This window comes from Solea solea, chromosome 3 (assembly GCF_958295425.1).
Source record: "Solea solea chromosome 3, fSolSol10.1, whole genome shotgun sequence".
NCBI classification, from domain to species: Eukaryota; Metazoa; Chordata; class Actinopteri; order Pleuronectiformes; family Soleidae; genus Solea; species Solea solea.
The window spans coordinates 20312616-20331379 of record NC_081136.1 but is presented as its reverse complement, the minus strand read 5'-3'; the positions used below and the strand labels follow the sequence as shown (position 1 = coordinate 20331379).

Here is an 18764-nt window from a genome sequence, read left to right as displayed (position 1 = left end):
CTGAAATGAATGAGGTATTGTTTGTGTAACTGTAGATGATGTTGCTGTGGCACCTGTAGCTGTAGCATTGGGGTTGCTTGGTCCTTAAAGTGACATACACAACAGGTACCAAAAAACACACTCCCGTATGTTCACCTGGCTACATATAGCTGCCCGAAGAATGCACCGATATTGCTTGCACCTTTAGCAACTTTGGCCTTCTTGTGCATTTCTGTGGAAGCATGTTGTCGTTTTCACCTCCGACATAAAGTGCAGAAGGCTTTCGTCGAGTCACCACTGACGGGCTTAACCCACGTCTTTTTAACTTCCCATAATTTGTTGTAACTGCACAGTCTCTTCTTTTTTGCAGGTTTATCCATTGTAATTTGCGCGTTTACTTACAGTGTACTGATCATGTGCGACTGATGTGGGACTCATAGCCCCACCTCGTCTCCCGGCGCGAGGTGGGACGGCACCTGTCATCATCACACTGGGATTGGATGATGACAGGTGTCGTTGCTGTTGTTGTTGTGTCATTCAGTGGTTAGATCAGCATAGCAGTCAATAAACGGGACAAGTGAGGGCACGTACGGGACAAATAAATTAGGCCCAATATATGGGACAGTTGACAACCCTAGTCTCGACAGATCAGGTACACTTATTGCACATTTACACAGGCTCTACTCGCCTCGCCACGCCACGGTTTAAGTAGCGTTTCCAGAAGGTACTAAAAATAGTACCTCGTACCAGGTACTATTTTTAGTACCTGCTCCAGCGAGGTTCCAAGCGTGCTTAAGTAGGTACTATGTGAAGATTGGTCGGACTGCCAGCCGCTGACTGGCCAGAGTCCCGTCACAGGAAGAGATGTCCCACACACAAATCAAGCCAAACAGTGCCGAACTGTAAATCACTTAACAATCCTAAAAACGTGGGTTGATCTCCAACAACTACCAGGGAAACCTCTATATTTAACAGGAGTCTTTTGAAGTGGAGTGGTGTATTTAGGGACATCACCGGTGGCCGCGAGCGGCAGCACACTGCTACAGCTGTAGTCTGTGGAGTAGGAGGCTGTACTCCGGAGACGTGTGGACAGAAATCAAGCCCAACAGTGCCAAAATGTAGATCAGTTAAAACTACTTAGCAATCCTAAAAATGTGGGTTAATCTCCAACAACTACAGAAGTTTGGTGTAAAGTCACTAGTCACTTGTGTGTGTGTGTGTCGTGTATAAAACGAAGTCACCGCAGTCTCACTCAGCCGGGCAGTGATGACTCCACCCACGTTAATTAGGTACTTTTTTGTAGTGGAGATGCAACCTAATCGTGCCGTGCCGAGGCGAGGCGAGTAGAGCCGGTGGAAATGCGCCAATAGTGTACAACAGAAACCCAGAGACAGGAGACCAGAAACCCTCAGACCAGAGCCTCGGTTTCGGACATGGTAAGCAACGTGCAGCTGATGTGTTTTAAGTCCACTTGGAGCCAAATCGGTGGCTAACAGCTGGTGCCGCTAAAAACTAGCGACAACAAACAGGCATTACGTCACCAGCTCAACTTTTATTTTGTTTTAAGAGTAGCAAAGATGGTTAAGTTAAATGTATCGGACTAAAAGTACACATTTTATTTAGGAAAATAACAGCGCAGCAGAGCAGCTGAACTAGGCTTGTAGGCTCAGAGAGAGCTAGACCTACTTGAACATGAGCAACTCCATAGGAATGAAGAGAGCCAAAAGGGCGGTGCTCTATCCAGTTCTTATAATACACCCATGACAAAACCTCACTCCATTCTTACGGCACGTAAGAATGGATACTTGTGACTGAGTGAGGTTTTGTATACACTGCCTGGCCAAAAAAAAGTTGCCACCTAAAAAAAAGGGTCACATCGCTGGACCACCTTTAGCTTTGATTACGGCACTCATTCACTGTGGCAATGTTTCCATAAGCTACTGCAATGTCACAAGATTTATTTCTTTCCAGTGTTGCATTAATTTTTCACCAAGATCTTGTATTGATAATGGGAGAGTCAGGCCACTGAGCAAAGCCTTCTCCAGCACGTCCCAAAGATTCTCAATGGGGTTAAGGGCAGCCTGTGGCCAAGTGGAAAGGGAACTAGGCTTGTAACTGGAGGGTCGCCGGTTCAAGCCCCCACCCCTGAGCAAGGTACCCAACCCCCATTCCCCGGGTACCACTGGGTGCTTCTCTGTGTGACAACCCAAATTCTAGGATGGATTGGAAATAATGCAGAGAAATAATTTTCCTAAGGGGATTAATAAAGTATAACATTTAGATGTAAGGTCTGGACTCTGTGGTGGCCAATCTATGTGTGAAAATGATGTCTCATGCTCCCTGAACACAATTTCACAATTTGAGCCTGATGAATCCTGGCATTGTCATCTTGGAATATGCCCATGTAATCAGGGAAGAAAAAAATGCATTGATGGAATAATCTGGTCATTCATTATATTCAGGTAGTCAGCTGACCTCATTCTTTGGCCACATAATGTTGCTGAACCTAGACCTGACCAACTGCAGCAACCCCTTACCTATTTGCTTAGTTAAATCCAGGTGGTGACTTTTTTTTTTGGTCACCAACTGAGCGCTCACGGTATCATTTCCGGGTCACGCGCAGCAATTGGGACATTCCCTTTCTGTAAGAACTGTGGCTTTTGTAAATTTGTTTTGGAAAATGTAAATTTGTTTTAACTTTTGTTAATTTGTTTTGGTACTTGTAAAAGTGTTTTGCATTTTGTAAATTTGTTTTGGAAAATGTAAATTTGTTTTAACTTTTGTTAATTTGTTTTGGTACTTGTAAAAGTGTTTTGCATTTTGTAAATTTGTTTTGGAAAATGTAAATTTGTTTCAAGTTTTGTAATACTGGTTTGCACTTCCAGGCCACCATAGTTCTGGGTTGTGATAAACAATACCAGATGCTCCACAAGCTCCCCACCAATGAGCAAAGAAAAGCTCAGTGGATATCTTTCATATTTGATGGGAATATCCCTGCTACATTTCCCAAATACCTCCATGTATGCAGAAATCACTTCACGGAAGACTGTTACTCAAACTTTGGGCAATATAAAGCAGAACACAGCACCAAACTTCACCTAAAGGAAGGAGCAGTGCCAACAATACGTATATTACAATATTTACAAACCGTAAAACTGTCTTTCTGTGCTTGTTCTGTCGTTTAGCATTAGCGTTAGTCGGCTACAGGCTAAGCTACACGCATTTGCTCGTGTTTCAGTTGCATCTATGTGTGTTTATCATCTCGGTAACCACGTTATCTAAGCTACAGGCATCCTGCAGCAGTCTTTGCGATGGAGGTGGTTCACGTGTCACAGTGTCTTCTGACTCTGGCTCACACTCCAGATCAAATGTGTAAGGGATTACGGCGAGGGGTTGCGACAATGGCATTACTCAATGTTTTGATAATTGCTAGGGTGCATCCGCCTTTCCAGAGGGGGAGCTGCAGGTCTGAGAGCTGACGTGCCAACTACGTCACTTCCAGGTAACTGGCCAATCACAAGACAGTAGGAAAGCTCTCGCTGGCTGGCCAATCACAAGACAGTCAGGTGTGGTTTTGGTCTGAAACAGCACGGCTGACGAGAACATCAGTGATGAGACATTTACATCGGCTGGTCTGCAGCAACTAGCAGGTTTTTGACCATAAAAATTACTTCATGTTTGTAAGTACACCTCCATATCTCACATATAAGTGAGATAGGACCATGCTATGGCCTCTTTAAGATCGGTGTTATTGTCCATGTCATCGTCATCGCTATTAGGTAGCACATGCTCCCTGTGTTTACAATACACATGACGTCTGAAAGATTTGTATAAAGTAAAAGTTGACTTACAGTCATTTAACCCACAAGTTATATTGAAGTTGGCTTCGTGGGCATGGATAAAGCCAACATGTTGAACCGTTTTCATTACACATGACGTGTAAATATGCCAGATTTTGCTCAAAGCTCAAAGCTAATTTCCATCCGTAGTCCTCACATTAAAAGACAGACATACCATAAAAAACAAACAGATGCCGATAGACATAGAATGACATAATGATAACAATACCATTAGCCATGAATATAAAAGAAAACACAATATTAGCAGCAATTGTTCAATAAATTACAATAAATGATAGGATAACATGAGACAAAGGCTACAGTTATGCTGTATTAAAGTGCTAGATGGCATTTCATTCGTGTGTGCATATTTGGTGGGACAGTAACCATTCTTTAAGCTTTTTTTTAAATGCATTAAAGGTGGAACTGTCTCTAATAGGGGTTGGGATATGATTCCAACATGCGCTGCCTTTAACAGTTAGTGATTGTTGGCCTAAATGGCTGCTTCTGAACTGAACCTCACAGGCCCCGCTGGAGGCAACGGGGGAGGAGCCAACCCGTTGAGGGTTTTATAGATAAGACAGCTAATTTTGAAAGTTTTTAAATTTTCAAATCTCAAGAAGTTGTACCTTGCAGTAATTGTACAATGATGAGAAGAGTATCGTTTTCTGGCAAATATCTTGATGGCTTTTTTATATAGTTGTTCAATTGGTTTCAGTGTGGTGACACTAGCAAACGACCATATCACAAAACAGTATTTGATGTGGGACAGAATCATGCAATGAAGATAAGATTTAGCTGCGTCAGCCGGCTTAAAATTTTGCAGGCTGAATCTGATTGTGTTGGTCACTTTTTTGATGCGTTTCTTAAATGTGAGGTTTGCGTCTAGTGTGATGCCAAGGTATTTGAACTGGGTTACAAGTTCAAGTTCCTCTCCTCCAATAAATACCTTGGATCTGTGCTGATTTACTGGTCGTTTAGTGAATGTCATACAACCAGTTTTTTTTGTATTGAGCATAAGGCAGTTATTATTAAGCCAGTCTTGTACCTTAGTTAGAGCATTTGTAAGTTTACTGGAAGTAATGTCAGTGTTTGAACCATGTGTAAAAATGACTGTATCATCGGCATACTTCTGGACAACAGAGGTGCAAGGATGGAACCAACAGTAGAAGTGTGACAAGGCGATTTGACCCCATCGATACATTGAGTTCTACTTGATAGGTATGATTTAAACCATTGTATGGTGTCGTCAGAGAAGTTAAAATATGTGAGCTTGTTTAAAAGTACTTGGTGGTCGACAGTGTCACATGCCTTTTTGAGGTCAAGAAATACAGCACTAACACATGGGGACTTGTCTAACAGACACTTAATTTTTTCAATGAAGATACAATTCGCTGACTCAGTGGAATGGTGTGCCCTGAAACCAAACTGCATAGGATGCAGTGGAGGGAGACCCTCGTCCAGATGTTCGATCAGTTGGTTCACTACCCATTTTCAGCTACCTTGGAAATGGCTTCCAGTGTTTTGGAGCCAGATTTAAAAATGGGAGTCATCGTGGCCACCTTCCAGGCTGACGGGACTTTGTTCTGGTTAATTTATAAGTTAACTAGATGAGTAATGGGTTTGAGCAATGCATGAGAATGTGTCTTTATAAAATTTGTGTCAATGCCATATATGTCTTTTGTGTTGGAACATTTGAATGCTCCAATAATCTTTGTGACCTCTGACTCTGTTATGTTCACCAGCTGAAAAATGGGCTGTTCATTGCTGATCAGACGAGGTACAATAGTTGCGGGAGTAAAAAGTCTTACTATTTCAAGCACAAAAAATCGTTATTAAAAGAGTTGGCAATTCTTGCAGGATCCTTTACCAAGACATTATCGATTTTTATTTCAAGGGTTTGTTTCGTGCTTGGTATCCTTGCCTAACAGTTTATTTAAGGTTTGCCACACCTTCGACCCGTTGCCCTTTGCATCCTCAATTGCAGAAATAAAAAAAATTTGCTTTGGATTTTCTCAAGGACTGTACTACTTTGTTACACATATGTGTAAATTTTAGCCTGTTGGTAGGTAGGCCGGTCTTCAAGTAATGCTTAAGTAGTGAGTCTCTAGACCTTATCAGGTCCCTGCAATTTTGGTCGAGCCATGGCAGGGCATTATGTGTCTGTTGTGATCACGTGGGCTCCGTGTGTTGGATGCATGTAGAGCCCACGTGTTCACCACAACAGTGTGTGTGTGCTACTGTTATTTCAGAGGCTATCCGTTAGCCTCACGCTAGCTCATCCTGAGGCGAGCTGCTAAAACAACATTATTTCATAAACCAGCACCATCTGTCGACTTCCAACAGCCTCCGTTTGTTAATTATACCCCAAAAAACAGCTATGCCAAGAGCTTTCTGTGTTTTAAATGTGTCCTGAAGCTCCACAAACGGAGCTAAATACGTCTGTGGGGCCGGTCCCCGTGCTCCGGGTTTATCTGCGGGACGAGTCACTCACCCTTGTGCTAATCCAAAATAGTGAAAACAAGGGGGGTGTTCTCTGAAGACACGCTGTTACCTGTGAAACACGGGTGCTCTGAAAACAGCCCCATTAGCACTTGGTACTTTCCTCCTGATGAAATAAACCACAGACTGTATGAAATTAACATGGCAAAAAATCCAATATTCTTATGTTGAAGGTTAAAATTTATGTAACCCATTGGTTAATAATAAATCTTTAGTTTTTCTCATAGCTACTGTTGCTGATTATTGTTCTCTGTTTAAGTAATATCACTTGATCAAGGCTATTCTAACATTCCACACTACAAAATAAGTCATTAAAGTATGTATGATTCATGCTGATATCGTATCGGATCAATATCGGTATCGGCCAATACTCAAGGCTGCAATATCGGTATCGTATTGGAAGTGAAAAAGTTGTATCTGGACATCCCTACTTTCTAGACAAAAAGATGTTGTTATGATCAGAGATACCAGTCAGAAAGTTATATGTCTTGACTTTTCTATCAGCTTTGTTTGTAAATATAAATGTAATCAATTCTTGTCTGTAGATTGATCACTCGGGTCACAGTGACTGGAACAGGCTTTTCACCCACCTCAGTAGTGTTCAGTACTGCACATTGAGAAAGGACAGGGTATTCTTCATGTACGCTGGGTAAGTCAAATCAAAAACAAAGTAGGCACAGAAGGCTGCAATCACCCCTTCTTCAATTTCTGTACCCCTGCACAGATCCACGCCATCCACTTTGACTGTAACCAGAACCTTACTGGTAAAGGCCATCTTCCAGTCGGTGTCTACTGACTGTATAGTTGGGTAGGCTCTTTGAGTGCCATGCTGTTCAAAGAAAATATAAATGTCAGGTTAAGTTAGCACTTTATTAAAGCAGATCTAGCTTCATGCAGCTCCAGACATCATCATAATTACAGCAAAAACAGTATAAAAATTTAGTAGTGTAGTGGGACACAAACAAGCTTTTTACCCCAAAACCCATTCCAGTGGATTATAAAATTAAATAATAAGAACTAACTCTATGCCTGTCCCAATGTAATGAACTGGTCAACCTTCTCTTTAAAGATGTGGGGTAACAGGATCAGCGCAGCACCAAAGTCAGCACTGTAAGACATGATTAAATAAGTGTTTAAAGTATCATATATAAACTATATAGTGCCCTTTGTTAGCCTTAGACAACTCTGCCAAACGTATGTTTCATTTGTTCTGGCAGATATGCCTGGATCCTCTACCAGACAGATTTCCAGTCATCCTGGCCCTGTGGATTTAAGACAATGATTGATGGTGTCAGGAGCCAGACTAATAAGCATTTGCGATTAGTCTGGTGATGCCAGGCTATCTCTTTTAGATTTATGAAAAGTAACTGACAGTTCTAAAATGAAGCACTTAGCTACAGTACGATAAATACGATATATATATGAAATATTCACGTGGGTTTTTCAAGACTTAGTTGACTGCCTTTTAATAAGTGTACAGAAAGCAGATCACTTCAGGCAACATGTTGACTTTTCTGTAAATTGAATACGAAAATGTACTGTTACCATTACATTACCCATGAACCCATTTTGGTAGATTTTGGTAAGATTCATTTTCTACAAAAGGAGCTTTAAAAAAGTACAGACCATATTATTATCTACCATATGTGATATGAATATTCCCTATTTACAAAAATAAAATAGTAAAATACCTGGTAAGTCCTCTCTCAGCATTTCCTCCCTTGCTTTTGAGTATATTTTAGCTAATGGAGATTTTAGATTTACGGATTCACTCACTGTGACACAGACATATCAAAGGCATGTTTACCCTTGAGCATTCTTGACGTGCAGCATACCCACAGAAAGCTCAGAAACTTGACTAAAAGCTCATAAAAAACATTCTTATGTTCAACACAAGCCGAAAACACCATAACAGTGTTTAACATTTTTTTTTTTATATCCCTCTATGACCAAAACTCACAAATCCAGCCGCAAAATAAGAGCAAAACAACAAAACAACAACTCAAGAAATACAACCAGAAATGTTGTCTTACCTTTGCTGTTGAGCAACATGTTGACATTAGCTCATTCTGATTGGAGAAGGGCGGATGTCCGTCAAACTACGTTAACGCATTTGCGTCCTTCTGAGGTGCGAAGGGATGGAACTACGTGCATTCGGAGACTGCAGCCTGATTCTATTGGTTTAGAGCAGGGTCGGGCAATTATCTTCCCCAAGGGGCCACATGAGAAACAAAAAATATTGTTGAGGGCTGGGCCAAATTTGAATTTATTTTAATTAAATTTTATCTCTTTTATCTAAAAAAAACAAAACAGTAAATTGTATTGTTTTGGTGTAAATTGGGCAGCATACAAACACACAATAAACACAATTACTAACCAACTCTATTGAAAATATCAAATGACTACACTATATAATGAATACTATTATACTATACTACTGTGGTGTAGTGCAGTGAATATATTGTCTAACACAACCCCCCCCACACACAGAGCACACCTGCACGCTTATGCACGCACACACACACACCCACACTAATGCTGCAATCACACCGGAGGAGTTTACATACGAGTGACGGTGCTTCGCTGGTTAGATAATAAGATAATAAACATGGAGAGAGATAATGATAACTCCTGAACTTGACTCCGACTCCTTTGCGCGCTCTTCATCAGATAAGTTCTTGTATTTCTCTTCGTGTTTGGTCGCGTAGTAGCGATTCAGATTGTAATCCTTAAACACAGCGACTTGTGTACCACAAACTAAGCACACGGCTTTACCTTTGATGCCTGTAAAGAAATACTTAGCAGTCCATGTCTTGTTGAAAACGCACCATTTGGAATTAAATTTTCTTTTTTTAATGTGAGCCGACATTTTTAGGGGGCCAGGGGTAACTGAGAGGGTCAAAAAGAGGGTCAGTGAAGAAGAGGTTAATCGATTACTAAATTAATCGACAACTACTGATGATTAAAACAAGATTTTTGTTTAAACTTCTTAAATGTGAGTATTTTCTTCATTTCTGTACTCTCGATAACAAAGAAATCATTAAAAGTTAACCATTTTGATAACATCATCATTTCCAGGTTTGACAAACACCGATCTAAATGTTTTATGGTTTTCTGATACTTTATCGACCAAACGATTAAACGAGAAAATAATCAACAGATTAATCGATTATGAAAATAATCGTTAGTTGCAGCTCTAGTAACCAGACTGCTAGCGATATGAACAAGTAAATTATGGATCCAGTGACTGGATAGTCAGCCTGCATAGTGCTATCTACTTGTTCAAATGAAAACCAACGGACAGAAAATGTTATGAACATCTCTGTTGTGCAGTTTATTTGTAAACAAATGCAATGTGTCCTGTGTTTTTGGTAACGTTAGCTCTGAGGAAAACAGAAGGGGTAGGGGGGTACTCTGAACAATTAAAAGTACTGTAATTCAAATCACTTACCTCTGAGGGTGTTCCTAGGAAAGGGTATTTCTTCAATACATCTTCCAGTGTCATGCCATCTGCTATCTCCTTTCTGTGCCATGCAAAAGTTCGCTGCATGCAGTTTTTCTTTGACCACGGAGGTGTGAGGTTGCATCTTCTCATATTGCAAATGTAGACTTGCACATGCCTCTCAATAGAGGACACGTCTTTTCCGATCACAGCAGATACCTGTTGTAAATAAAAACTGAAAAGGAAAACAGCTTAACCTTACAATGCAAAAAAAACAATTTTTATCATCAGAACTAGAATTTTGCAACAACACAAAGAGAGCCTCAATTAGTTAACGGACACTTCCTGTAAAATATGATCATGCACAATTACTTTTCTAATAAATGTATGCAGCTACATTAACTCGTGACACAGAGAAACAGGCTCTTGCAGCTTCCATAGACTCTCTGGCTCTCTTGTGGCTAAACTTCTCCTTACTCCTTTTCACTTCATCTTCATGAATGAAAGGGGCACGCTCTGCTTTGAATTTGCGTTTGAGTGACTGATGCCAGGTATGCTCACACAAACAATGAAATAAAGGCAACCCCCACCATTAAGAACAATTAAATTATTGTATCCAAGGAACGGATTAACATATTACACTTATATGTATTATCGTATAATATACTCACTCAATATTTTAATAATAATTACATCAGAAAATAACCAGCTGCGTGATATCAAACTATCAAACTTCGTAACTTACTAACTAACTAACCGTTTCCTGCCAGATCCTTAAGGAAAGGCTGCTTTAACTACTTGCACGTATTCCGCATTGGTGGGATACCTGTAAGAAAGCCAGGTCATTTATACTCTACCAACACACAGCAATTGATAACCCAATGACTTTGAAAATCAGGCCCCGCATCTTAATTGACTGACATAGGTTATACAATAGCATTTTTCCACCTCATAGTCCTGGCTCCACTTGGCTTGCCAGCCCAGCATGGCAGGGATTTGCTTTTCCACTGCAGTGGCTACCCCCTTGGACATGTGTCTTCAGTGCCATGGCTTTTTTGGATGACAGCTATATTGTATCTCTGTTTATTTTGGTAATTTTTAATTTTTAAACATCAGTATTCTGAAAATATTTCTCATGGCACAGAAATCACTGAGAGTGAATCTTGTTGTTACAGATGTTACTTTCACTCTGTCTTTAGTGTTGTGTTTTTGTTCTGATTTCCCTGCTGTTCTCTGGCAAAAGGTAACGTGTCTGCACAGAGGTCCGCCAGTAGACAATAACATTAGTTTCATAAAATGTACCCGGATTCAGAAATATGTAGGATATTAATACATACATTGCTGCTCTTAGGTTGTAATGTTCACTGTTGCCAATTAAAAACATGATTAGTGTTACCTGTCGGCAAATTTGTTAGTTATGTTTGTTCTTGGAGTCACGTTTTTGTAATTTCCTGTTTTATTTTGGTTTTGGTTTTGGTTTATTTTATTTGTATCAGTTTCACGGTATTTGACAGTATTTTTTTTTCATGCACGACTCGGTGTTAACCTAATTTTCTAATCATTTAGAGAATAGTTACTGCAGTAAATTGGTTTAGAATTATCCATTTTACTGTCACGAGGAGTGAATATTTTAGTAAACTGTAATGTCCACATTAGTATTAATACAGGTTTGCATGGCCCCACAAAAAGCTGCTGTTCAGACTCGTCTTTTGTCTTGCAGTGCCAACGTTACCTGCAGACGTGGAGGGCGCATATCTTAGTTTCATGCATTATTTATATTGCAGGACATGATTGTGGTGAAGTAAATTGCTTGTGTTGAAAATGTTGCGGCTACAACTTTAACCTGACAAATGTTGTCAGGTTAAAGTTGTAGCTGTTCGATACCAGACGTTCTTCAATCTATCTGTCTCTCGTGGGTTGGGCTAATCCAAAATGGTGAAAACAAGGGGGGTGTTCTCTGAAGACATGCTGTTACCTGTGAAACAGGGGTGCTCTGAAAACAGCCCCATTCAGGGTTCGTACAGAGCCTTGAAAAAGTCAATAACACAGCTCTGTTGATACTGGAGTGGAACCTTAATGTTACTGGTAAATCCCGTGTTTGTCATTCATAAAAGATTGTTCCCTTGCTATATAAATTGGGTTGTCATATCTGCAAAAGAGCAACAGTAAAACATAAATGAATGTAAACAGGGAAGATTATTTGTCATATATGTATATATAGAGTTTATTTAAAGCTTTGGGGTCCTTGAAAAAGTTGACATTTTGTCTTGAAAGTGCTGGAAAAGTGCTTGAATTTTACTTCAAAAGCTGTACGAACCCTGCTCATTAGCACTTGGTACTTTCCTCCTGATAAAATCCAATTAACCATAAACTGTATGAAATTTACACGACAATTAGTCGACCATTCTGTATGTGAGTTGAGCCAGAATATCTATTATATATATATAGTATCTACTCAGTCAAATCAACCAGTCGACTGGGACTTTACAGCCCTACTGGTGACAGCTGCTGAGAAAGAAAACTGTCGTGTTTACTGTGATATTTAAGCATTTAATATAAAATATTTTGATGCATGTTATTTTTACAATGTACAATACATTTTGTATTTAGTATATTTGTAATGCATGTAAAAAATGTTGAGCCACCTCAGCTCGTAATTTCACAGTCATATACTGTATGATAATATTTAAAGTTGCTGTATACTTTGAAAAAACCTATGGAAAATACACAGTGTGTACAATGTAGAACATTTTCCTGTTAACTGTATGTTTATTTGACATCATCAAACTTATATGTAATAACAGGTCAACACATTTTAAATATTTCAATATTATTGTCCAAAAATGTTGCTTTCACATAACATAAAGCTCACAAGCATTATCCATCCATCCATTATCTACCACTTCGTCCTCCACCGGAGGGTTGTGGGGGGTGCTGTGCTAATCTCAATTGACATAGGGTGATAGGCTGGGTACACCCTGGACAGTTCGCCAGTCCATCGCAGGGCCACTCACTATCACATTCACACCTATGGTCAATTTAGAGTGACCAATTTACCTAATCCCCATATTGCATATTTTTGGACTGTGGGAGGAAGCCGGAGAACCCGGAGAAAACTCATGGACACACGAGGAGAACATGCAAACTCCATGCAGAAAGGCTCTTGTTCCAACCGGGGTTCTTTTTGCTGCAAAGGATAGAGTGCTAACCATTACACCAATCGTGTGGCCCTGAGAAAGAACATATCACATTTTATTACAAATTCATGTTTCTTCTCACTGTAGTTGGGCTTCATTTTGAGGAAATAACTGAGTGTACTTTCTTTTACTTTGACCAGATCACTTTCATACGGTCAGATATGATCCAAATTCAGCTCCTCTCTCAAATGTTTTGTTTGTCTTTTCTTTCAGGTTGAACATCCTCTTGGGCGGAATGGCTCCTCTATATTTCCACATGGTCAATGTGTGTTTGCACTGTGCTGTGACCTGCCTGCTTCTGCACACATGTCAATATTGTGTGTTTGCAGACTCACGTCTGGCCTTCCTCACAGCACTACTCTTTGCTGTGCACCCTGTCCACACCGAGGCCGTGAGTATATGACTGTAACAAGCATGAAGAAGAGAAACATGAAGGGGGTAACAGCTATACAGTTTTTACAAAATCATTCTGCATTGATAAGTAAAAATCCTATTGCAGCTGTTCCATTATTTTTTTGTAATATGGTGGTGGGGTAGCTGTTGGCAAATTGGTAGAACTGCACATTTGGGTGCTTCATTAAATTTGTCGTGTTCCCGGCCTTAGTGGTGATATCTATGTTCATAAATATTGCAATGCGCACTATATTACAATTCATTTTGTTGAAATGGAGCCACACTTTCGACATTGGTGGCATTTTTAACTAGAGATAGACCAATATGGTTTTTTGAGGGCCGATACCGATACCAATTAATAGTAGTCAAGGAGGCTGATAACCAAAGCCGATATTCATTTGCAGTAAAAGTGAACATATTGGTGTCAAAATTTTGATTAACAGAAACACCAACAATTCGTTTAAATGTCTTTAAGCATATGGCTAATTGGTTTTACTGGTTATTGGTGGTTCTATCCCTAGCTCCTCTACATACTGATGTGTAGATATGTTGGGCAAGACACTTTGCTCCTGGAGGCTGTGCCAGCAATGTTTGAATGGGTGTGAAAGATGTATGACAATTTCAGCACTGTATGAATAAGCATGTGAATTGGTGTGACTGGGTAAACAACCCATATATATCTACAATACATGTGGATCTGGATGAGTGAGAAACTACTGAGCTATGTGGTAATGCACTTTGAGTGGTCACTAAGAGTGGGTGGAAGCGTGCTTGGCATGTTTGCAACGCAAAACATCTTGCATTTCTGTCCTGCCCAGTACCTAGGACATGTAATATGGTGTCAGATAGATTTGCTGTGCTCAGGACGAGTCTGTGATACTCGGCCTGTAGTTTTTACAATTTTTTTCTTATTAATTTGTTTTATGATTATGTGGTGTGGGCAACTGGACCATACGGGGTTAAACTGATGTAAAACAGACAGAACATACTTGATGAAACAAAACATGAACAACATTAGACAAGGGCTCCGGTATTGATCAAAAAATTTTGATACCAGTACCAATACCGATACCTTCACTTCGATACCGGTTCCTGAACTATACTTTGTTTGATACCAGTTTTATAAAATCAGTTCTAAAAAGAAAAGTTATTTTTTTATTTTTTCAGCTTAGGCATTTTTACACCTCACCTCAGAGAAACTTAGAGGTTTCTTAGCAGTTCTTAAGAAAAATCAACATGTCTTATCATCTCCCTATTTGACATTGGAACACAAAACATCAACAACTCAAAAACCATCATCTAGGCTGAGATAACCTAGGCTTAACTGGTCAACAATACCCTTTACAGCTTACTCACCTCCACCATGGAAAGTTGTAACTGTGGCACTCGTCTTGTTTTTCTTTACTCATTACATATCACGTACAGGACTAGACCCAGATGCAGAACGGTGGTATGAAAAAGTCTTTATTTTAAACAGTTCACAAAAGCAGAAAAAACACACACACGGATCCTTGAATTGACGACAAACGCCGTCGGCGTGAGATCCACATGAAAGCAGGGGACAGACTGAAACAGCTAGCAAAAGTTTAGTAGATTCCAGTGAAGCACGCACATGCAAATAATCCACTGGCATAACACTGACAGCAACATACCTGTTGAAATCCCAGACACGCCAGTACTCACTGTATTCTTCTTGGATGAGTCTAATGGTGGAGATTTTAAGTCAGGCCGCTCTGGCTCTGTAACATCCACAGTAGGGCTGTGATGTTGAGAGGAGGTGGATGGCTGCAGTTCGCTCTTCTTCCATTCAAATACTGCGCAACTTTTTGCTCTGAGGTTGATGCCGTGCACGTTTGGGTGCTTCATTAAATTTGTCATGTTCCCGGCCTTAGTGGCGATACCTATTTTATAAATATTGCATTGCACACTGTATTAGTATTCATTTTGTTTTGAAATGGAGCTGATATGATTTTTTCAGGGCCAATACTGATACTGATTATTAGTAGTCAATAGTGGTGCAACGGATCATCATTGATCCATGATCCGTTCGGATCAATATCTTCGGTTCGTCACACACGTGATCGCGGATTGATTTATTAAAAAAAATAAATTGTGCGCACGCACAGCGTGGTCATGGCGAGCGGAGGAACGGAGGAGCTTGAACGCCCCGCGTCATTTAAATCCCCTGTATGGGAGCATTTTGGCTTCCCTGTCAAATATAATGACGAAGGAAAGAGGTTAGTGGATAAAACCGTGACGGTGTGTCGGCACTGTGGCACAAGAAAGCCATATGACAGTGAAAACACATCAAGCATAGCCACGCATTTGAAGCGACATCACCCCGGTGTTTCACTGACAGGAGTGAAAACGAAGGCTGCTCAACAACCGCTTATCACCGCGGCATTTAAGCAGCCCCTTGTTGCACAATCAGACTGAGCTAAAGCCATCACAAACGCTATCAGTGTGTTTATAGGTGCAGACATGAGGCCATATTCGCTTGTGCAAAACGAGGGCTTTAAACACATGCTGAAAGTGCTTGAGCCACGTTACGACGGTGCGCCGTCGCGCACCCACTTCAGTGGAAAGATTGTGCCAGACTTTTTTTGGCGATCCGAAAAATGATCCGATCCGTGACTGTGATCCGCGGAACGATCCAATCCGTGAGTTTTTTGATCCGTTGCACCCCTAGTAGTCAAAGAGTCAGATAACCGATATTTGCAGTAAAAGTGAAAATATTGGCGTAAAAATTTTGAATAATAGAAACACCAACACTTAACTTCGTTTAAATGCCTTTAAGCATATGTTTTATTAATCAGACATGTTAAAGGTTTTTTTTTAATCTTAGACAACAGACATCTTTGTTTTAAAATTGTAACAAAAAGTGCAGGAAGATCCTTAAACTTGTGTCGGGCCTCGGGCTTTCTTTTTTTCCGCTCATAAAACACATTTCCTGCAGGTTGTAAATGATATGTTGTTTGTTGTGAATCATCGCTGTTCACGTGCGGTGAAGAGTAAGTCTGACTGCTGCGTGCGTAACCCCCGACACTCTTAGTCCCGCCTGCTATTTGGTACCGGAGTCCCAGATGATGCGAGCCAGGAGACGGGTGCTGTGCCAACAGCAGCAGCTGCTCCCGCTGCAAAGAAAAGAGCGTGCTTTTTCAATGGGAAAATGACAGTATCGGACGGGGGGGGGGGGGTTCGGGCCGGGTCGGGTTGTAATTTTCAGGCCTGTTGAGAACTCTAGTTCGTACCATTATGTAGCCCTTGTAAAAATAATTCATAAAGGATATAAATAGTTTAAAGTTTAAATGTAAAAAAAAAAATACATAAATATGGTTAAACTTTAAAAATATATAAAAATATGTTAAAATACAAGTTTTACTATTTACATTTCATATGGAAGAGTGAAGTTCATAAATGAGCCAGCATGTGTTTATCAGCCGTATTATTTGTATTGTGAGAGGTCAGTCACTGTTTCTTTAATTTTATTGCGCATGTGCTAAAACTCTGGTGTGCTTTGGCCAATCCTGTAACAACCGGAAGTAAAGACTGGGACTTGTTTAATTGTGGCAGATTCAGAGAGGAGAGCATGGATGTATTATAAGAACTGGATAGAGCCCCTTTGGCTCTGTTCATTCCTATGAAGCTGCTCACCCAGCACATACGCCAAATAAGTTTTTAGCTTCCAGGTTTATTTCCGGGTTGGGCAGCCCATAGAGCATGCGCAGTAGTGTTACTCCCATAATGCCGCTCGGTTATGTGAACGAGCCATGGTATGATGGGAGTAACAAAGTGACAGCTACTGAGAAAGAAGAACTGTCATGTTTACTGTGATATTTAAGCATTTAATATACAATATTTTAATATTTTATTTATATTTAGTATTTAGCATATTTGTAATGGATTTTAAAAATGTTCATCTGTCATTTCATGGACATATACTGTATGATAATAATCAAAGTTGCTGTAAACTGAAAAGAACATACAGTGTGTACAGTTTGGAACATTTTTCTGTTAACTATGTTTATTTGACATCAAACTTATATGTAATAACAGTTCAACATGCATTTTAAATATTTCTTCAGTTTTATAACTTTCACAGAATATAAAGCTCACTATTGTTATTATAATCATTATATTAATATAATTCTTACATTGATATTTTATTAATCTAATGATCAGAAAAAATAAAGTCAGGCCAGAAACACAGTCCGGTTTTGTGACACTATTGACTTTACGGAAGTCTGAACAAAAGCCGGGCTTGTTATCTGATTTTGGCACAAGCAAACAAGGTGAGGCCAAGGAGGAACAGGATGGCTCTGCTATGTCATTTTGTAACATATTTAACCTCAGCGTCAAGAGGTTACATCTACAGTGGTGTGAAAAAGTGTTTGCCCCCTAAACCTAATAACTGGTTGGGCCACCCTTTGCTGCAACAACTGCAATCAAGCATTTCTGATAACTTGCAATGAGTCTTTTACAACGCTGTGGAGGAATTTTGACCCTCTCATCTTTGCAGAATTGTTGTAATTCAGCCACATTAGAGGGTTTTCGGGCATGAACCGTCTTTTTAAGGTCATACCACAGCATCTCAATAGGATTCAAGTCAGGACTTTGACTAGGCCACTCCAAAGTCTTCATTTTGTTTTTCTTTAGCCATTCAGAAGTGGACTTGCTGGTGTGCTTCGGATCATTGTCCTGCTGCAGACCCCAAGTTCGCTTCAGCCTGAGGTCACGAACAGATGGCCGCACATTCTTCCAGGTCCTGAAGCAGAAACAGCCCCACACCATCACACTACCACTACCATATTAGACTGTTGGTATGATGTTCTTTTTCTGAAATGTGGTGTTACTTTTACGCCAGATGTAATGGGACACACACCTTCCAAAAAGTTCAACTTTTGTCTCGTCAGTCCACAGAGTATTTTCCCAAAAGTCTTGGGGATCATCAAGATGTTTTTTGGCAAAATTGAGACAAGCCTTCATGTTCTTTTTGCCCAACAGTGGTTTTTCGTCTTGGAACTCTGCCATGCAGGCCATTTTGGCCCAGTCTCTTTCTTACGATGGAGTCATGAACACTGACCTTAACTGAGGCAAGTGAGGCCTGCAGTTCTTTAGATGTTGTTCTCGGTTCTTTTGTGACCTCTTAGATGAGTCATCGCTGCACTATTGGGGTAGTTCTTGTTGGCTGGCCACTCATGGGAAGTGGCCAGCCGACTAACCAATGTGACTAACCACAGTGACCTGATGATTTTACAAGGGGGGCAATTACTTTTTCACATGGGGCCATGTAGGTTTGGATAGTTTTTTCCCCATAATAAATAACTTGGGTTATCTTTGTCTAATATTTAAATGTGTTTGATAATCTGAAACATTTAAGTGTGACAAACATGCAAAAAAATAAGAAACCAG

The 18764-nt window shown here is 40.1% G+C and overlaps 1 protein-coding gene across 2 annotated transcripts in view; it reads left to right on the top strand.

The window, feature by feature from the left end:
• Nucleotides 1–18764, top strand: part of tmtc1 (transmembrane O-mannosyltransferase targeting cadherins 1) — an 86533-nt gene that overhangs the window by 7518 nt on the left and 60251 nt on the right. For both annotated transcript variants that reach the window (XM_058625848.1, XM_058625847.1), the window contains exon 2: nt 13173–13350. In XM_058625848.1, the coding sequence (XP_058481831.1) occupies nt 13173–13350 (178 nt within the window). The remainder of the gene's footprint in view (nt 1–13172; nt 13351–18764) is intronic.